This window comes from Helicoverpa armigera, chromosome 10 (genome assembly GCF_030705265.1).
Source record: "Helicoverpa armigera isolate CAAS_96S chromosome 10, ASM3070526v1, whole genome shotgun sequence".
NCBI classification, from domain to species: Eukaryota; Metazoa; Arthropoda; class Insecta; order Lepidoptera; family Noctuidae; genus Helicoverpa; species Helicoverpa armigera.
In genome coordinates, this window is record NC_087129.1 from 11301620 (window position 1) to 11316953 (window position 15334).

General features: G+C 35.1%; 1 protein-coding gene across 2 annotated transcripts in view; it reads right to left on the reverse strand.

The window, feature by feature from the left end:
- LOC110370999 (proton-coupled amino acid transporter-like protein pathetic) overlaps nt 1-15334 on the reverse strand; it is a 50798-nt gene that overhangs the window by 8476 nt on the left and 26988 nt on the right. For both annotated transcript variants that reach the window (XM_021327047.3, XM_064036614.1), the window contains 5 exons: nt 10943-11093; nt 8848-8969; nt 8398-8482; nt 5668-5912; nt 2470-2682 (listed from right to left, as the gene is read on the reverse strand). In XM_021327047.3, the coding sequence (XP_021182722.3) occupies nt 2470-2682; nt 5668-5912; nt 8398-8482; nt 8848-8969; nt 10943-11093 (816 nt within the window). The remainder of the gene's footprint in view (nt 1-2469; nt 2683-5667; nt 5913-8397; nt 8483-8847; nt 8970-10942; nt 11094-15334) is intronic.

Sequence of the window (15334 nt, forward strand, 5' to 3'; positions counted from 1 at the left end):
AAGGAAAGGGTAAGAATGCTCTGCCTAAAATAACCTCGTGTGTGTCTTAAGTTAATTTTACAGTTGACACATCTTTACTAATGTAGCAAAGCTTGCGTCTGCGGTTTCATCTGACTCTGAAGGGAATTCCTTTCCGCATATAGTAAATAAATAATACCGTATATTTTATTCTGTTATATCTACAAGCTAATGTTACATGTTACTGAAGTTAAAATTAAGTTTCGTTAGTAGTATTTGCGTGAAAGAGGAAGAAATATCCGTACATCCATCTACACATATATACAAACTTTCGCGTAGGTGTATAATATTAGTACGATTAATAAGATAAGCTAGTTCACCCACGCAGACGAAGTCAAGGGCAGAAGTTAGGAAAGATCATAACACATAGCTTCCCATATTTCCTACCTTACTCATGAGAAAAAGTATGAATCTACTTTACCCACAGAAAAGTACTGAAATTGGAAAAAATATACTACCTACGTAATACAGTAGGAAGTTAGTTTCACTTACTGGAAGCGAGGATCGCAGAACTAATTACAAAGTTTTTGATCTCAGAGTTTCTGGGATAAATCTTCCGTATTCGTTTGGAATACATACGAGGACAGATGCTGCTTGCTTTACGAATTTTGTGAATATTGAAAATATGCTGAATATTTTTTGGAGAAATTCAGTTTATGTCCCTTCACAGGTGACACACTTAACCATCGGAAAAACTTTTTAGTTGGCCGATGTGATGTACCCTCTACCATATATCTAATATATAAAAATAAGTCGGGTTTTCCTCCCTGACGCTATAACTCCAGAACGCACGAACCAATTTCCACAGTTTTGCATTCGTTGGAAAGGTCTTGGTCTCCGTGAGGTTTATAGCATAAAAAAAACTTTATCTTTTAATCACCAAACAAAATGTTACATAAAACGAAGCCTGAAGATCTGCTGGCGAAACGGAGTTCGCCGGGTTTGCTAGTCTGCATATAAATTGAAATCTCTAGTGACTACCAGCCAATTAAAAGTCTGAGATCTTAGGTGCCTTTAGGCGTTTTAGGATTTACTTTTTGTCTTCGTACTACCCATAACGACTGCTAAAAATTATGTTCTTCCAAACTATAGCTATGATAGTTTAATTCAACGAAATCATGACAAGATGGTCTCCCATTCACGGACCGACCGCACCAAGCATTGTTTAACCTTATGATCTATCGACCCATGTGGCTATTACTTAGCCACGAGCTACTGAATAGTGTTTGCCTAACCTCTTCAAATGACAACAAACACTCTGATTGGAGAGAGCTCAAAGGGGCAATTTACTAACTGACCACTGCAAGTGAAGCATAAACTGGGTTCAAAGATTAATGAACACACTCAGAGACATTTAATGATTACTTAAGTCATACCTTATTGAAGGATTTCTTAGGTACAATTCACTAAGGAGTGACTTAAGTAATCATTAAATGTCTCTGAGTGCGGGTGTAAGAGTATTAGGAAACCACGAGTGCGTAAAAATGTAATATAAGTAATTTTCAATTCAAATCTACAGAAAATCTGTTTAAAATACTAAAGAGTAGTTAAAGAGCCTTTGTTTTACAATTTAAGTGATGTCCAATGTTATTTATTGGTTGTAGTAGTATGTTAAATTCGGCTATACAATTTTATGTAGGTAGTTACAATTTACGACTATGCGTGAATTGAAAACTATTGTTTGTATTTGTTTCAGTTAAATTTCTACTGCGAAGAATAGCAATATTCATGTTAGTAGGTGTTTGTCATAAAAACGATTTCAACCCGAAGTAAACTTCATCCCACATGTTTGTTTTAGATATTTTTTGCTCCTGCACAATTCCTTGGAGATTTAGATACAATTTGTAACAAAATTCAACATTTTTATTTTGAGATACGAATATTATATTATAATCTTTTCAAATGTGATTAATAACTCTTGCCTTGGAAATAAAATTATTATCTTTCTGAATAACTCGTAAGCTTATTTCAAAATGCCAGATAAATGACTGAATTAATATCAAAATTTTAAAAAGATTAGTTTAGAAAGAAAAGATTTTAATAATCTGTTGGATTTAGTAAGAAAATGAAGTTTAACACTAACGCGACTTGTATTTAAACTCGAATAATTTCGGTTCTTTATTAATATGGCTTAATTAATTTCATTAACGGTAAAATAAACTTTGTCTGTAATTTTTCTGATGTCTAAGTTTGACTTATCACACGCTTATATTTTCAGCGATTGCATGGTTTCCACATTATTAATAATGTTATTGAAACGTATGATGAACAGTTATTTCATTATTATCTGAACAGTATCGTGAAATTGCAAACGACATAATTGATGGTCCATAAAAAAACAGATTTTTGCACTATTAACAGATGATTTTTAGAATTGATAGATATAGTTTTTTTACTACGGAAGAAGTATAGTGAATCCTAGATCTAACTACTATATCAAAATATACTCACACGTCCTCTTCAGGAAGATTCAACGTAATAGATCCTTTCACCAAGTCGCCATACTGCACGTATCCAAAGAAACCCACGAAGCCATACAGTGAGATGACGATCACCATAGCTACATTCAAGACTCCAGGGCAGCCGAGGAACTGCTGGGGTTTGGCCATCTCGTTCTCAACCGGCATCACCACGCCGATGCCTTCCATTGCGAAGATCACAGTACTGGAGGGGAGAAAAAAGAGGTTAATTAATATTGAACTTGGGGGGAACTGTTATTGATAATGGATATTTTTGCCAATTGACATCAAAACAAGTAAACCTAGTATCCCACAATAAGTGTGCAAGGCTTGTTAAAAAAAAAGACACAAAAGACTAGTTATAAGTACGGGCGATAAATAATTATCAAACATGTTTCACATAGAAAGCTCGATATTTTCATTGTTGTATTAGAATCTTTAGTGGGCATGAAATAGTATTTTTAAAGGTCATTTAAATACCATATTACTTCTAGGTACATGTACTGAAGCTGAGCTCACTATATTTTGAATAATATAATTAACACTTTTCTCTAGATTAATTGAAAAAAATCCATTAGTGATGCATTCTTGAAGTAACTATTACTTGAATTATTTTCGATCGTTAGTGAAATTTTTCACAGTTTTAGTAATCTAAAGCACCCTTCAATAGAGCTTAGTAATTTGGTGCTCCCGATGAAAGTCGCAAGAACAATTTACTTGCTTTTGATTTATTATAAAATATCGATTATGATTAATTGATTTTTTGTTCATTTATCACACATAGAAACTTAATTACAGGCTTATAAAGCTAACGCATTACTTCAATTTTTCATCTGTCATAGGATTATTACTTTGAATGCTATTTATTATACATAGATTACTCTTAATCACTCTGTTTTTCCAATATTTTTAAGTGTTTTTTTTTTTAATTTGTGACGGAATGATTCACTTCAATATATTTATTTACTTACTTGAACTTAGAATTTTGAAGTGGTTTATTTATCTCATAAGAGAAGCTTTGTATAAAATGCATAATCATTACTTAAATATATGCTTTACATAAGTCCATATTATTCACTTGTTTCCTTTTAAGGCTCCAGCAGACCGGATGCGTATGCGTAACCACGCGCGTAGTCACGCGCGTAGTTACGGCGTAACCATGAGTTGTAATGTATGGAAATGTATGAGACAGGCCACACCGCTTGCGTAACGACGCGCGTGTCTACGTTACGCAAGCGGTGTGGCCTGTCTCATACATTTCCATACATTACAACTCATGGTTACGCCGTAACTACGCGCGTGACTACGCGCGTGGTTACGCATACGCATCCGGTCTGCTCGAGCCTTTCATGATAGGCAAATAATGACAGAATTGAATTGACGTGCATCTGAGTAAATAAAACTTATTATTGAAGCTCGAGATAAATACTAACTAATAGTATAAAATAAAATAATTGGAATGTGAGTTTGTTTGTTACAACTTTTTATTGAAGTGCCTGAAGTCATTGACATTTTGTGAGTAAAAATATTTGCTTGCTAAATTAGACAGAACATTGCTTGAACTTTTAACTAGTGTAGAAACTGGCTCCATCTAAGTCAAATGTCGGGACACCTTTTTACACACGGTCGGTTAGCACCATGGTAAGTTATTAAATTAACTGTTATGGGTGCTAACACAACTAATAAACTACATATAGTCGTTTTCTAGTTCTATGCAATTAAATATTTATTTCTTTGGTATGAAGATAAATACCTAGTATCTTGGACCCTGGTTATGTTGACTTATGTATGACTGTGATCTGATACGGAATTCATAGTTAGTTCGGCGGATGAAACCACGGGAAACAGCTAGTTTTACTAATATATTAATATTCAACTGAAACTATTTTTAGACTTGTTTTTCTGAACATTTTAAAAATACAATTCACGATGACAGTCATATTTTCTTGTACATTTTAATGCGCTAAATGTTATGTAAATACAAACAAAATGAACAAATAAGACCGAAAATATAGTCTGGAGGAAAATTTTGGGATATGTGGGTAGACTTTACATGAGCATTTTATGCCCACATATTCCTTATACGTCTATTTAGGGCCAATTATTCAATCATCAGTTAACTTGTATCTGAGGAATAAATATTACGTATTGATATATTTTCTACATGAAACCTGTCAACATCACAAACATATTCTTCAGATAAAAGTTATCAGGCGATTGAAATATCGCCATCTGAATTAATTCCTTGTATGTTTTTTTTTTAACAGCTTAAATCCAATATGCCATCTTTATTGTGCCACATAACTCTTCTTGTACAGAGAAGGAATGAGCGTGCTTGCTCAAGGGGGATTTTATTGAACCTACCACATAAGCCAAATAACTAATATTATTTTTATGTAATATAAAATAGAAATTAATGTAGAAATATCCGCACTATATGCAAAAAAATCCTTGTAACTAAGGCACTTAAGTACAAAATGCAACGCATATAAGCACTCTCTTTGGAATAGCCATTGCAGTCATGTCTGAGTGAAATGAGAATATATAGCGGGACAGGGAAATGCAACCTCCTTGCTATCCGGGTAATGTATGAGCACACGCGTTACGTCAGACCGTCAGACCTTGGTGGTGCAGTTTACAAGGTTCGGGATTTATTAGTGGCAGCATGACATATTGATAAAGAAAGTACCTCTTGTACTTACTTAGTTTTGTAAGTGATTTTACCCTAATCGATTTTTCTAAAGGGCTAAAAAAACAATGTTATGCATGACAGACATATTTCGTCTGAAATTAAGGTCGGTTACAATAAAACTTTTGAGAATTTCTTCACATTTTAGACTTATGTAATTTAGTTTATGGAGACCTTAATCACAAAATTTTGTTCAAAATAAACCTTAAATACGAATTGCTATTCTTAACAATATACCACATAGCATCAATATGTAGCTCTTACTTATTTGAAATGTCACATCCCCTTAGTGCATCGTAAATACGGTAATGGGTCATGTTACTTCAGCTTAAGTAAGCTTATAGCAGAATTAGAGATAGCGACTCGCTACGTTTTACAGCCCGGCCGGGCCAGGTCACATTCGCCGTCAATAAGGCAAGACACGAGTCTAAAAGGCCAGGTTTACAGTCTCTAAGCAGAATACAAGAAACTAGACTACATCTTTTTCACATAGAAACTCACCTCAAAAACAAAGGCCACTGCGTAATACTAGCAACCATCTCCCTCTCTTTCAAAGGGGGGAGATCCACGAACACATAATACAGGGTTATCACGAAGACCACAAGGATCAGGATGTTGGCGAGCGCGGAGAAAGGCACCAGGTACTTCAAGTTCCGAATCTGACAGATCAGAACCAGAGGCACTAGGGTTAACGCACAACACGCTTGAATTGATATCGGGTTGTCTGGCATGTAGACGTCCATTACCTGGAAAGAAAATAATGATATTAGTAAGAAGTTATAATAATATTAGTAAGAGGCTACTTGATACTCCTTGATACGGCTCGTAATGTGAGGAGGTTTCTGTCTCTGGGACCCTTACCACTGTTACTGTTACTGTTACAGCCTTTTTTATCATCCAACTGCTGGGCACAGGCCTCCTCTCACACGGAGAAGGATTAAGCATTAATCACCACGCTTGCTCAATGCGGGTTGGTGATTTCAGACTTTATAGTCCAGGTTTCCTCAAGATGTTTTCCTTCACCTTTTTAATCAGCCATTGGTGTCTAAGATTACTTAGAAAGTACATACAAACTTAGAAAAGTTGCATTGGTACTTGCCTGACCTGGAATCGAACCCACACCCTCATACTCGAGAGGTTGGTTCTTTACCCATTAGGCCACCACGACTTATTTTTACCCTTACCACCGGTACCTTGGAATTTGTTTTATATTTTAAACGTTTTTTTATTTTCGAATTTAGTATTAAAAAATATGTTGAGAAATCAATAAATGAACTACAATTAGTAAGTAATATATTGTCACCAAACTTGTGAGATGACCGTAGATAGAAAAGTATGAAAAACAAAAGGGCAAGAGGATGATAATGATGATTATATAACTTTCAGATCTACTTCGATTTGCTTATAATACATATAAACTTCAATGTAATCTTGCCCAACTATATGATTTCTATAATACATTAACTCGGTAAAAGCACACAAGGAGACTTTGTTTTTGAACACCCAAAAATCTACGTGGTTTCAGGCATTTTCATTTGCACCGATAGTTGTTAATTGTTTGTTTAACCGGAGCTATGGTGTGCGGTAAAACCGAGCAGAAAATCTGCCAACATGAAATCTCTCTAATACCTTTCAAGAATCGCTTTAGTAGCAGACAAGACTAGTTCCACGAATTACCACATGCTTATTTTCACCGTAACGCTAAGCAATTTCAAACAATCTGAAATATGACTTAAGCCATTGTGATACAGTCGAAAATCGCAGAAACCGCAGTAACTTCAGTTCATTTTAAAGCATTTAAGCCCTCTTCCTGCGGTTTGAAGGACTTTCATATGCAGAGCATTTGATAACACAAAGGATTTAAACAATCATTCATTTTAGACCTTATTCTCTAAGCTATAAGGTAGAAAGTTGAATTGTAATAATATGCAGAACAAAAGCTCATTGAGTGCATATCTCGGGGGGTTGCATGTTAAGTTTTGCTTTTAATTAACAAATTAGTTAGCAGAGTAATCATTTCTCAATGTTTATTCTATTATTAAGGAAAAGCACAGTGGCATTTTCGTAGGTCATAATATTTGTAGGTATGTCTCCACCAGACTACGCGACTACAGTGTCCCGGATTTTTAGAAGGCGAACGTGGAGCCGAAGCCAACACGCTAAAGCCCTTTTGAGACAACTTTTTAATGAAATGGTAACACAAAACCAGTAGGTATCTATGGTAACAGAAATTATAATAATTTACACCGCCAATTATACTCAGGACCAAAAATAGAACTCATCTTTTGTCTCTTAAAATCGTGTCATCTCAAATGTAAAATGCGTAGGTGTAGCATTATATTCTGCCTACCCGCCTACCCTTATATAATTACTTAATGCTTGAATTTCTTTGTGCTTTTGACAAATAAGAAGTGTAGGTTTTCCATTTTTATCAAGTGAGCTGCAGGATTAATCACCTAACAAGTCCTAGTGCGTATCAAATCGCGCGAGCTGCCGTCACCAACCACAATGTGAAAAAACATATAAATTAACTGAAAACAAAGTTCAATTAAAAAAAAAAAAAAAAAACAAGTCCTAGTAATCATTGCTTGCTATTTATCTGCTGTCTATGGGTTTTTCATACAGTTGAAGGATTCTTGTTTGTAGCTTATTTTTCACAAATCCTTTTCGTATGTCACTCTTTTACAATGTCAGGTATAAGCTCAATATTGTTTTTTTGCTTTCAGCCTCGCTATTTGTAAAAGAGAATATTTAAAATGCATTGAAAATATAACGGATTTTCTCTTTTCACGCTGTCTGATAAATAATTACAATCTTTAAATCGATTCAGTAATAACATATGCGAACTACTTATTGTAGTTTAATTATTTCAGCCTGAAAGAACACTGAATATAAGTAGACGGCTCGTTACAAGTTGCTAAGATAAAAAATTTAGGCGCAGTGTAGCTTCTGAGATTGTAAAAAACAAATAAGTGCTACGATTTCTTGTAAATGTGAATTTATTTAAATCTGGCAAAGAGTTTATGATGAGCAATATGTATCACTTAAGAAAATATTTATAAGTAAATTAGTTAAGGTTTTTTTATTGCTAGAAGAACTTATACAGGCTGTGGATTTGTTCGAAGAATTACCAGAATTAAAGAAACAAAGGTGAGTTTTAATGAGTATGAAACCGGCATGTTAAGAGGTCATCTGATGCTTTCTTATCTCAAAAACAAAATGTGTACTTACTTCTTTCATGGATGATCCAATGAAAACAACGTAAACACAGAGAACGCTGAAATATGTCACCACCATGGAATAGTCCACTATTACTCTGTAAAAGAAAAAAATATATAATTAGGTTCAGGCTTCTTGGTAAAAAGTTCTACATTTTGCAGAAAAAAATGTTTTTTATGACATTGAAAAATTGATCTGGTATGTTACGAAAATCCTTTTTTTAACAGAAATGGTATTTTAAAATATTTGCTATAAATAGGTCTGAAAACCTACAAGATTATTTTCATATTTTGATTAATTTGTTTTCTTGATACTTTGCTATTATATTTTCACCTGGGGCACTCCTATGGCTTGATTAGTTTATAATGCAATCGATTTTAAGTAGCTAGGTATTCATATTTTTTATCAATACAAACTCCTTTGATATTTGCTATATTTTCTCTGGAATTATATAAAACTTACTTTATAGAATTTCCCCACGATTGCAATTTCTTTGGTCCATAAGTAAAGGCCGCTCCGCACGTTTCAGCGAAACTTAGCGATGGTTTCTTTGCGTCTACGCATACTTCTTGAGATGTTTTTACCTGAAAATATGTATTTTAAGTAAATTGATTTTTTTTTAATATGATTAGTATCTCCAAAGTTTAAATTCTAATTCACCATAAGGATATGGTAGGTTTATCCAAAGTTATCTCATAATGATGATAAATGGAAGCCATTTTTTCCAAGTTTCTCTTTTATTTTCCTTCTGATGGTACGGTGTCACCTTAATGCTTACTGACGGTAATGGATGGAAGTAATGCTGTGTGTTGCTATGGGAACGTTTTTTCTTATCGAGTGGGCTGCAGGTTTAATCACCTAACAAGTCCTAGAAGCAGAGTTTACTCAAATCCGCCTGACGGCTTCTGACGTGGTATTGTAACAATGACTGCTACTGAGTAGCATTCGGGGACGTATACTTTACGCACACTCCCAGGCACGGGTGTGTAATACCGTCAACTTCCAGACTCCGGGCTGCTTTGTGAAAGTTTCTAAAACCCACAAAGCGATTTTGGTCCGTCCCGGGAATCGAACCCGAGACGTCGTGCACAGCATATAGACGTTTTAGAGTCAGTTATAACTTTGAATCTGTGTGCGAGAAGTTAACTCAGAGCACGGAAAAGTTCAACTGAATAAATAAAGACAAAGAAAATTAGCTTTCCTTGAAACAAAGCTTTTATATCAATAACAACGGGATCATAAGAGTTCATCGCCTTGTTTGTCTATTGCCGTTCAAAACGAAATTTATGCAAATCTTGATTATAATGGAAATTTGTCACCCATGAAAATTTACCACTATGGTATATTGAACTGTTTTGAATCTATGACAGCAAAACTATTGTTATTAATAAATGTAAGAATGCAGCTAAAAATAACTATAATTTTAGTCTCATCACGTATCGTAGTCGTTTTTTGGAAATTTTACGAGTGTTTCAGTAATTGACGTGCATGCCAATAGATATCTAAACAGCTGAATTTCATCATCATCATCATCTCAGCCATAGGACGTCTACTGCTGAACATAGGCCTCAACCTTAGATCTTCACAGATACCCACTGGGGGCGACCTGCATCCAGCGTCTTCCGGCGACCTTTATAAGGTCGTCTGCCCACAGCTGAATTTATTTCAGTTTAATAAACTAAAGTCGACACACACTTTTTTTATAATAAAGATAGATACCGAAAGTGTAAATGAAACAGTTTCTAATTTTTATTTGAATTCACCGTTAATTTAGTGCATTTTGCGATTTAACCAAATTGCTGTTTAAAAACTATAAAAGGTCCACACAACTCAAAAACGACCTTCAGTTTTGAAATGGAATTAAAATTGCAAGATTTCACCTGCCTAGCCTTTTCCCAACTATGTTGGGGACGGCTTCCAGTCTAACCAGATGCGGCTGAGTACCTGTGTATTACAAGAAGCGACTGCCTATCTGACCTCCTCAACCCAGTTACCCGGGCAACCTGATACCCCTTGGTAAGATGATGAGTTAGATAGTTTTAGTGTATTTAATTATTTATTAATTTTATAAGGGGTTAGGTACTTTCAGTTTAATCCTTTAAGTTTACAATAGAAATAAAACAAGATAGTTAAAATATGGATGCGGTAGAACTGGAGTTAGATTGATTATCTTGGAAAACGAATAAAAACATTGTTATCTTTGAAACGGAGTAAACTAAAGAATCGCTTGTTATTTCACGTGCACTGAGAGCTGCACGTGTAATTCTGAAGACAGGAACTTAAATGTTCTTAATCCGGTTTTATGACACAAGATTTTTAATTTAAATCCTAGCATACTACGACCGGATTTAATTGAGAAAAGCGATTCGTTTTGCTTACGGGCTATTACCGTTTTCCCCTTTCTAGAATACCATGAGCTTATTAAGTTTCATAGCTTTTTACAAGGACATTTTTCATTTTTATTGTACCAAAATATACTGTCTTTGTTGTAAATAGCTATGATGGTAAAATAAGCTTAAGTCGTATAAAAATACATGCAGAAATAATGAGCACTTACCAAAATGTGGACAGTGTGTGTACAAACGAATCCAGCTATTAAAGTTCCAATAGCACCCACAATTAGACCGGAGTTCTTGAAAGCGGCCGGCATTGCCAGAATACCGGAGCCAAGACAGCATTTTAATAAGTGTACTATTGATCCAATAGTTCTGTAAACAAACAAAAAAAACGTTTAATAAAAATGTTTCAATGAACCCGTGATTCAAACGACCCCATTATCTTATAAGTAGGTGTCTATAGAATAGACTTTAAATAGTACGGTATTGTCAGACAACAATTTCGTCATAATTGATCATTAGGTTTCTGATCTTGAAAGAAACCACAACCCCTAGTTTGTTTGATAGTTCTTTTTAGATGAATTCAGTTAGAAAATGTCATCAACAATGAGCTTGGACCAATTTGTAGAATAAGTATAAATTAATTTCAATTTTTATTTCGTTATCGAGAAATTATAAGTTCTAAATTAGGTCTCAATACAAATTGAAATATCGGATTATTTGAGAACAATCGTATCAACTTCCTATTTCCATTAAAAATGGTAAATGATCGGAATAAGTTCCTAGGAAAAGACAAATTGGAAAATTAGATTCGATATTAAATTGAAGACAGGACAATTTTCCGGATCGGTCGGTGACCTGAATTCAGAAATAATCATATAATGATAGTTACTTTATATAAACTGATGCTGGATGAGCCAAAAATAATAATTTCACTAAGTATCGCTAAAACTATACACTCAATCACTGAACAAGTTTTTTCAAAAGATTGGTGAAAAACATGCTCTACAAAATAAAAGAGATTTATGACATAAACGTGACTGAAATAAAAAAGAACACTAAATAGGTACATGTTTTTTAATTCTCGCCTTTACTATTTTACAAAGGCTCACGTTTTACTGATGGGCAGTCATTATTTTTGTCTTGCATTGTAAAAAAATTTAACAACATCTTTTTATTTTCAATCTGTCACGGCGAACATGAAGCTCTAAATTAGTTTGAGCCTTTCATAACATAAAAATAATAATTTTAAAATACTCGCAAACTGTAAACTTTTAGTCGGCCGATAGTTTGTTTGGGCTCATAAATGAAGAATTAAGATGTATGGTAGTACGCACATTAAAAAGGATAGGTATTAAGCTAGTATCGGACTGACTGAAAACTTTGTTGGAATTCAGGATTTTCTCAGAAAATATTTATTTACTAGCTGTTGCCTGCGACTTCGTCTGTGTGGGCAATTTGGAATTGTCAAAATACTACTTATGCCGTAGCGTAGGTGTATTCTTTTACTTAACAATATAATTAGGATTACCACTTAGCAGCACCACGGGTTGATCAATCAAGGTGGTGTCGACGATGTGTGACTATTTATCTAAACAAAAGAAGTAAAGTTTGTGACGTTGAGGAAATCTCTGGATCTAGTCAACCGAAATTATTACGTAATTCTCACATAAAACAAAGGTCTGACAAAGTTGTCATTTGTACATTTTCTGCAGCAGCTGCGACAAATCAGGAGCCAGAAAGTCTGTCAAACAGTTTTACTTACCATGGATAACGTGGTGTCTAGTTCACTGGGTTGAAGAGATCAGATAGGCACTCCAAGTAAACATTGGTTCAACAAAGGTCAAAAAGATTCGGTTTGACTGGAAGCCAACACCCACACAATTGAGGAATAGCTGGGTGGATGATGACTGAGTCATCAGGCAAGCGCATAGGTTTACTACTTGTATTTCGGGGATTTTCTGTGCACTCACTCACTATGTTATGTTGGAATTCCACCGAAATGTTTGCATTAGTTCACGATCAGGTAAAGTATACGTCCGAGTGAGTAAGTCCAATTCGTGTGTGCACTTGAAGCCTGCAGTTCTTCCAAGATTTTCAAAATGTACGCTCGCAATTTGTCATTTCTTGGTTGAGCCAGCAGATCAGAAGAAACATAAGTGCTGTGTATACTGTGCGTCACTACTGCACAACGGTAAAATTTCGTCTTTATAAATAGCACAAACGTTCGATCTCTTGCGGAGGACCATTAAATACCATATTATGTGTCACACGCAGGTAAACAGGACAACAGTATATTATCATCGAACCGCTTTCAAAGATCTGATGAGCGAACAGACCAGAACTGACTTGATCGCCTCGAGAAAATCAGAGCTCTATGAAGCGATCATTCGCTTTGGTTCCTACTGTTATTGTGGTTTCTGAAAATGTATTCAATTAACCAACGATGAATATAATTCTTAGCCGGCCGACTCTTTTGACTTCTCGAAAATCATAACGTTGGTTTTTGTGCAATGCCCAAACGGAAATTCGATATATTACACATTCGATATTCACACTTTTACAGAATTGATATTAAAAGGTTTGACAACGGGCTATAGTAGCGTAGTCACGTAGTTAAACTAACTGAAACAATTTTAGTGATCCTTCAATAAAGTTAGAGAAGCGGGTGTGCATGATGAACATTAAGAGTTGGTAAATACGTGGTGAAGATGACCTAATTCATTACTATTCTAATTTGTTCATGTACCACAAAACTCAAGTTAAGGTTTAGAAAAGGATTACCAAGCTCCCAAAGGCCTGGGCATTTGCAACACGTTACATGGCATCCTGGAAAGTTACGTAATTATCAGCCATCAGTTTGAGCAGCGTAAGGGAGTGTCAGGCTTTGGCCCTAGTGGGCCTCACAGGGGTTTGCTGAATCTCCTTGAGGGGCGCGTGAAATAACGGGTCTCCCAGAAGCCGGAAGGTCGATGACCCACTCAAAACTAATCGCTCACGCTTACGGTGGCCGGGAGTCGTCTCTCGACATCCGGCTTTCGTGGTGTCTTACCGCAGTGGCTGGGATGAGAGTTGGGAATTTTCAGTCGCTCCGCCGCCTCATTCTTTGTCATCCCATTTCTTCTTGCTCCAGATCATGGTTTAAACCGGGGCCGGGTGCGATAGGTCGCACAGTCCGCACAGTGGTGACACCCGGGCGCCACCATGTGATCAGAGTTGGGAATGTATGTTTGCAAAAACTAATAGAACATTTAGCGAAAACACGTTTGATAGTAATTCTGTCTTTTTAACTGAATAATATAAATGATATAAACGTAGCTATATAAAATGTGTTTTTTTAGACTCAGTCCGTGGCTCTGACTGTGACTGTTCGTAATTGTAAACGGTGTATTTGTGATATAATTCTTAGCTCGATGATTTGTGATCAGAAGTTGAAAGCAAGTATGTCTCTAGCCTGCGACGCGTAATTTGTACGTTTTCAGAACGAACGAACTCTTGTCTTCTGTTGACATCTTTTTGACGTATTGTGACAGGTAGTTATTAAAATAATATAAATGATATAAACGTAGCTATATAAAATGTGTTTTTTTAGACTCAGTCCGTGGCTCTGACTGTGACTGTTCGTAATTGTAAACGGTGTATTTGTGATATAATTCTTAGCTCGATGATTTGTGATCAGAAGTTGAAAGCAAGTATGTCTCTAGCCTGCGACGCGTAATTTGTACGTTTTCAGAACGAACGAACTCTTGTCTTCTGTTGACATCTTTTTGACGTATTGTGACAGGTAGTTATTCCCATTGATGTTAATTTTAGAAGTGACACAATGTTTTCGGTCGTATTTTGCCTACATTCTTCATTACTCAAAAAGTATATTAATAAGGACCATCTATTTATATGTAAGTGAATTCAAAATAATGTAATATATTAAAACCAGGAACTTATTTTTAAGGATGTTTGAATATTAATTACAATGTTTTTTTTTATAATAATAAAATCTTAGACTCGCAATGCACTTTTAGTGTGATGCATGTTTGTTATTGGATGAAATGAATGGATATTCATGTTTATGAGAGGTATAGCTTATATTATGTCAGAAAAATATAAATGTAGACTTTTTAAGAATGTGGGGAAGTTCATAATTTCTTCGGGACGTGGGTGCCGATTCCCATGGGAACTACTGCCCGCACCGGGATATGATATACCCTATGTTACTCGCAGATAATGTAGCTTTCTAATGGTGAAAGAATTATAAAAATGTCCCTGATGATGCGCTGATATTTCTTGTAGTGTTTTTATAGTAGCGAAATACACACGTTGTCATATATTTTTTTCTTGAAAGTAAGAACATACCATGACAAAGTGAAGTCTGTTTTCATTGATATTTTACCTACTACCAGTTTTATGGCACATCTGTTTCTGCATGATTTTCTTCATCTATAATTTTAGGATATCATTTCTTTAAATTCAGTTTTTTGCTCAAGTTACTTATAAAAGCGTTATTTTCTATGTAAAGATTGATAATAGGCCGATAAACTTACAAAGTTCAACATTCAAATATGTGTCATTATTGCACCCGCTGTTGCAGAAACGTTAACAGAAATTATCGTTCATTG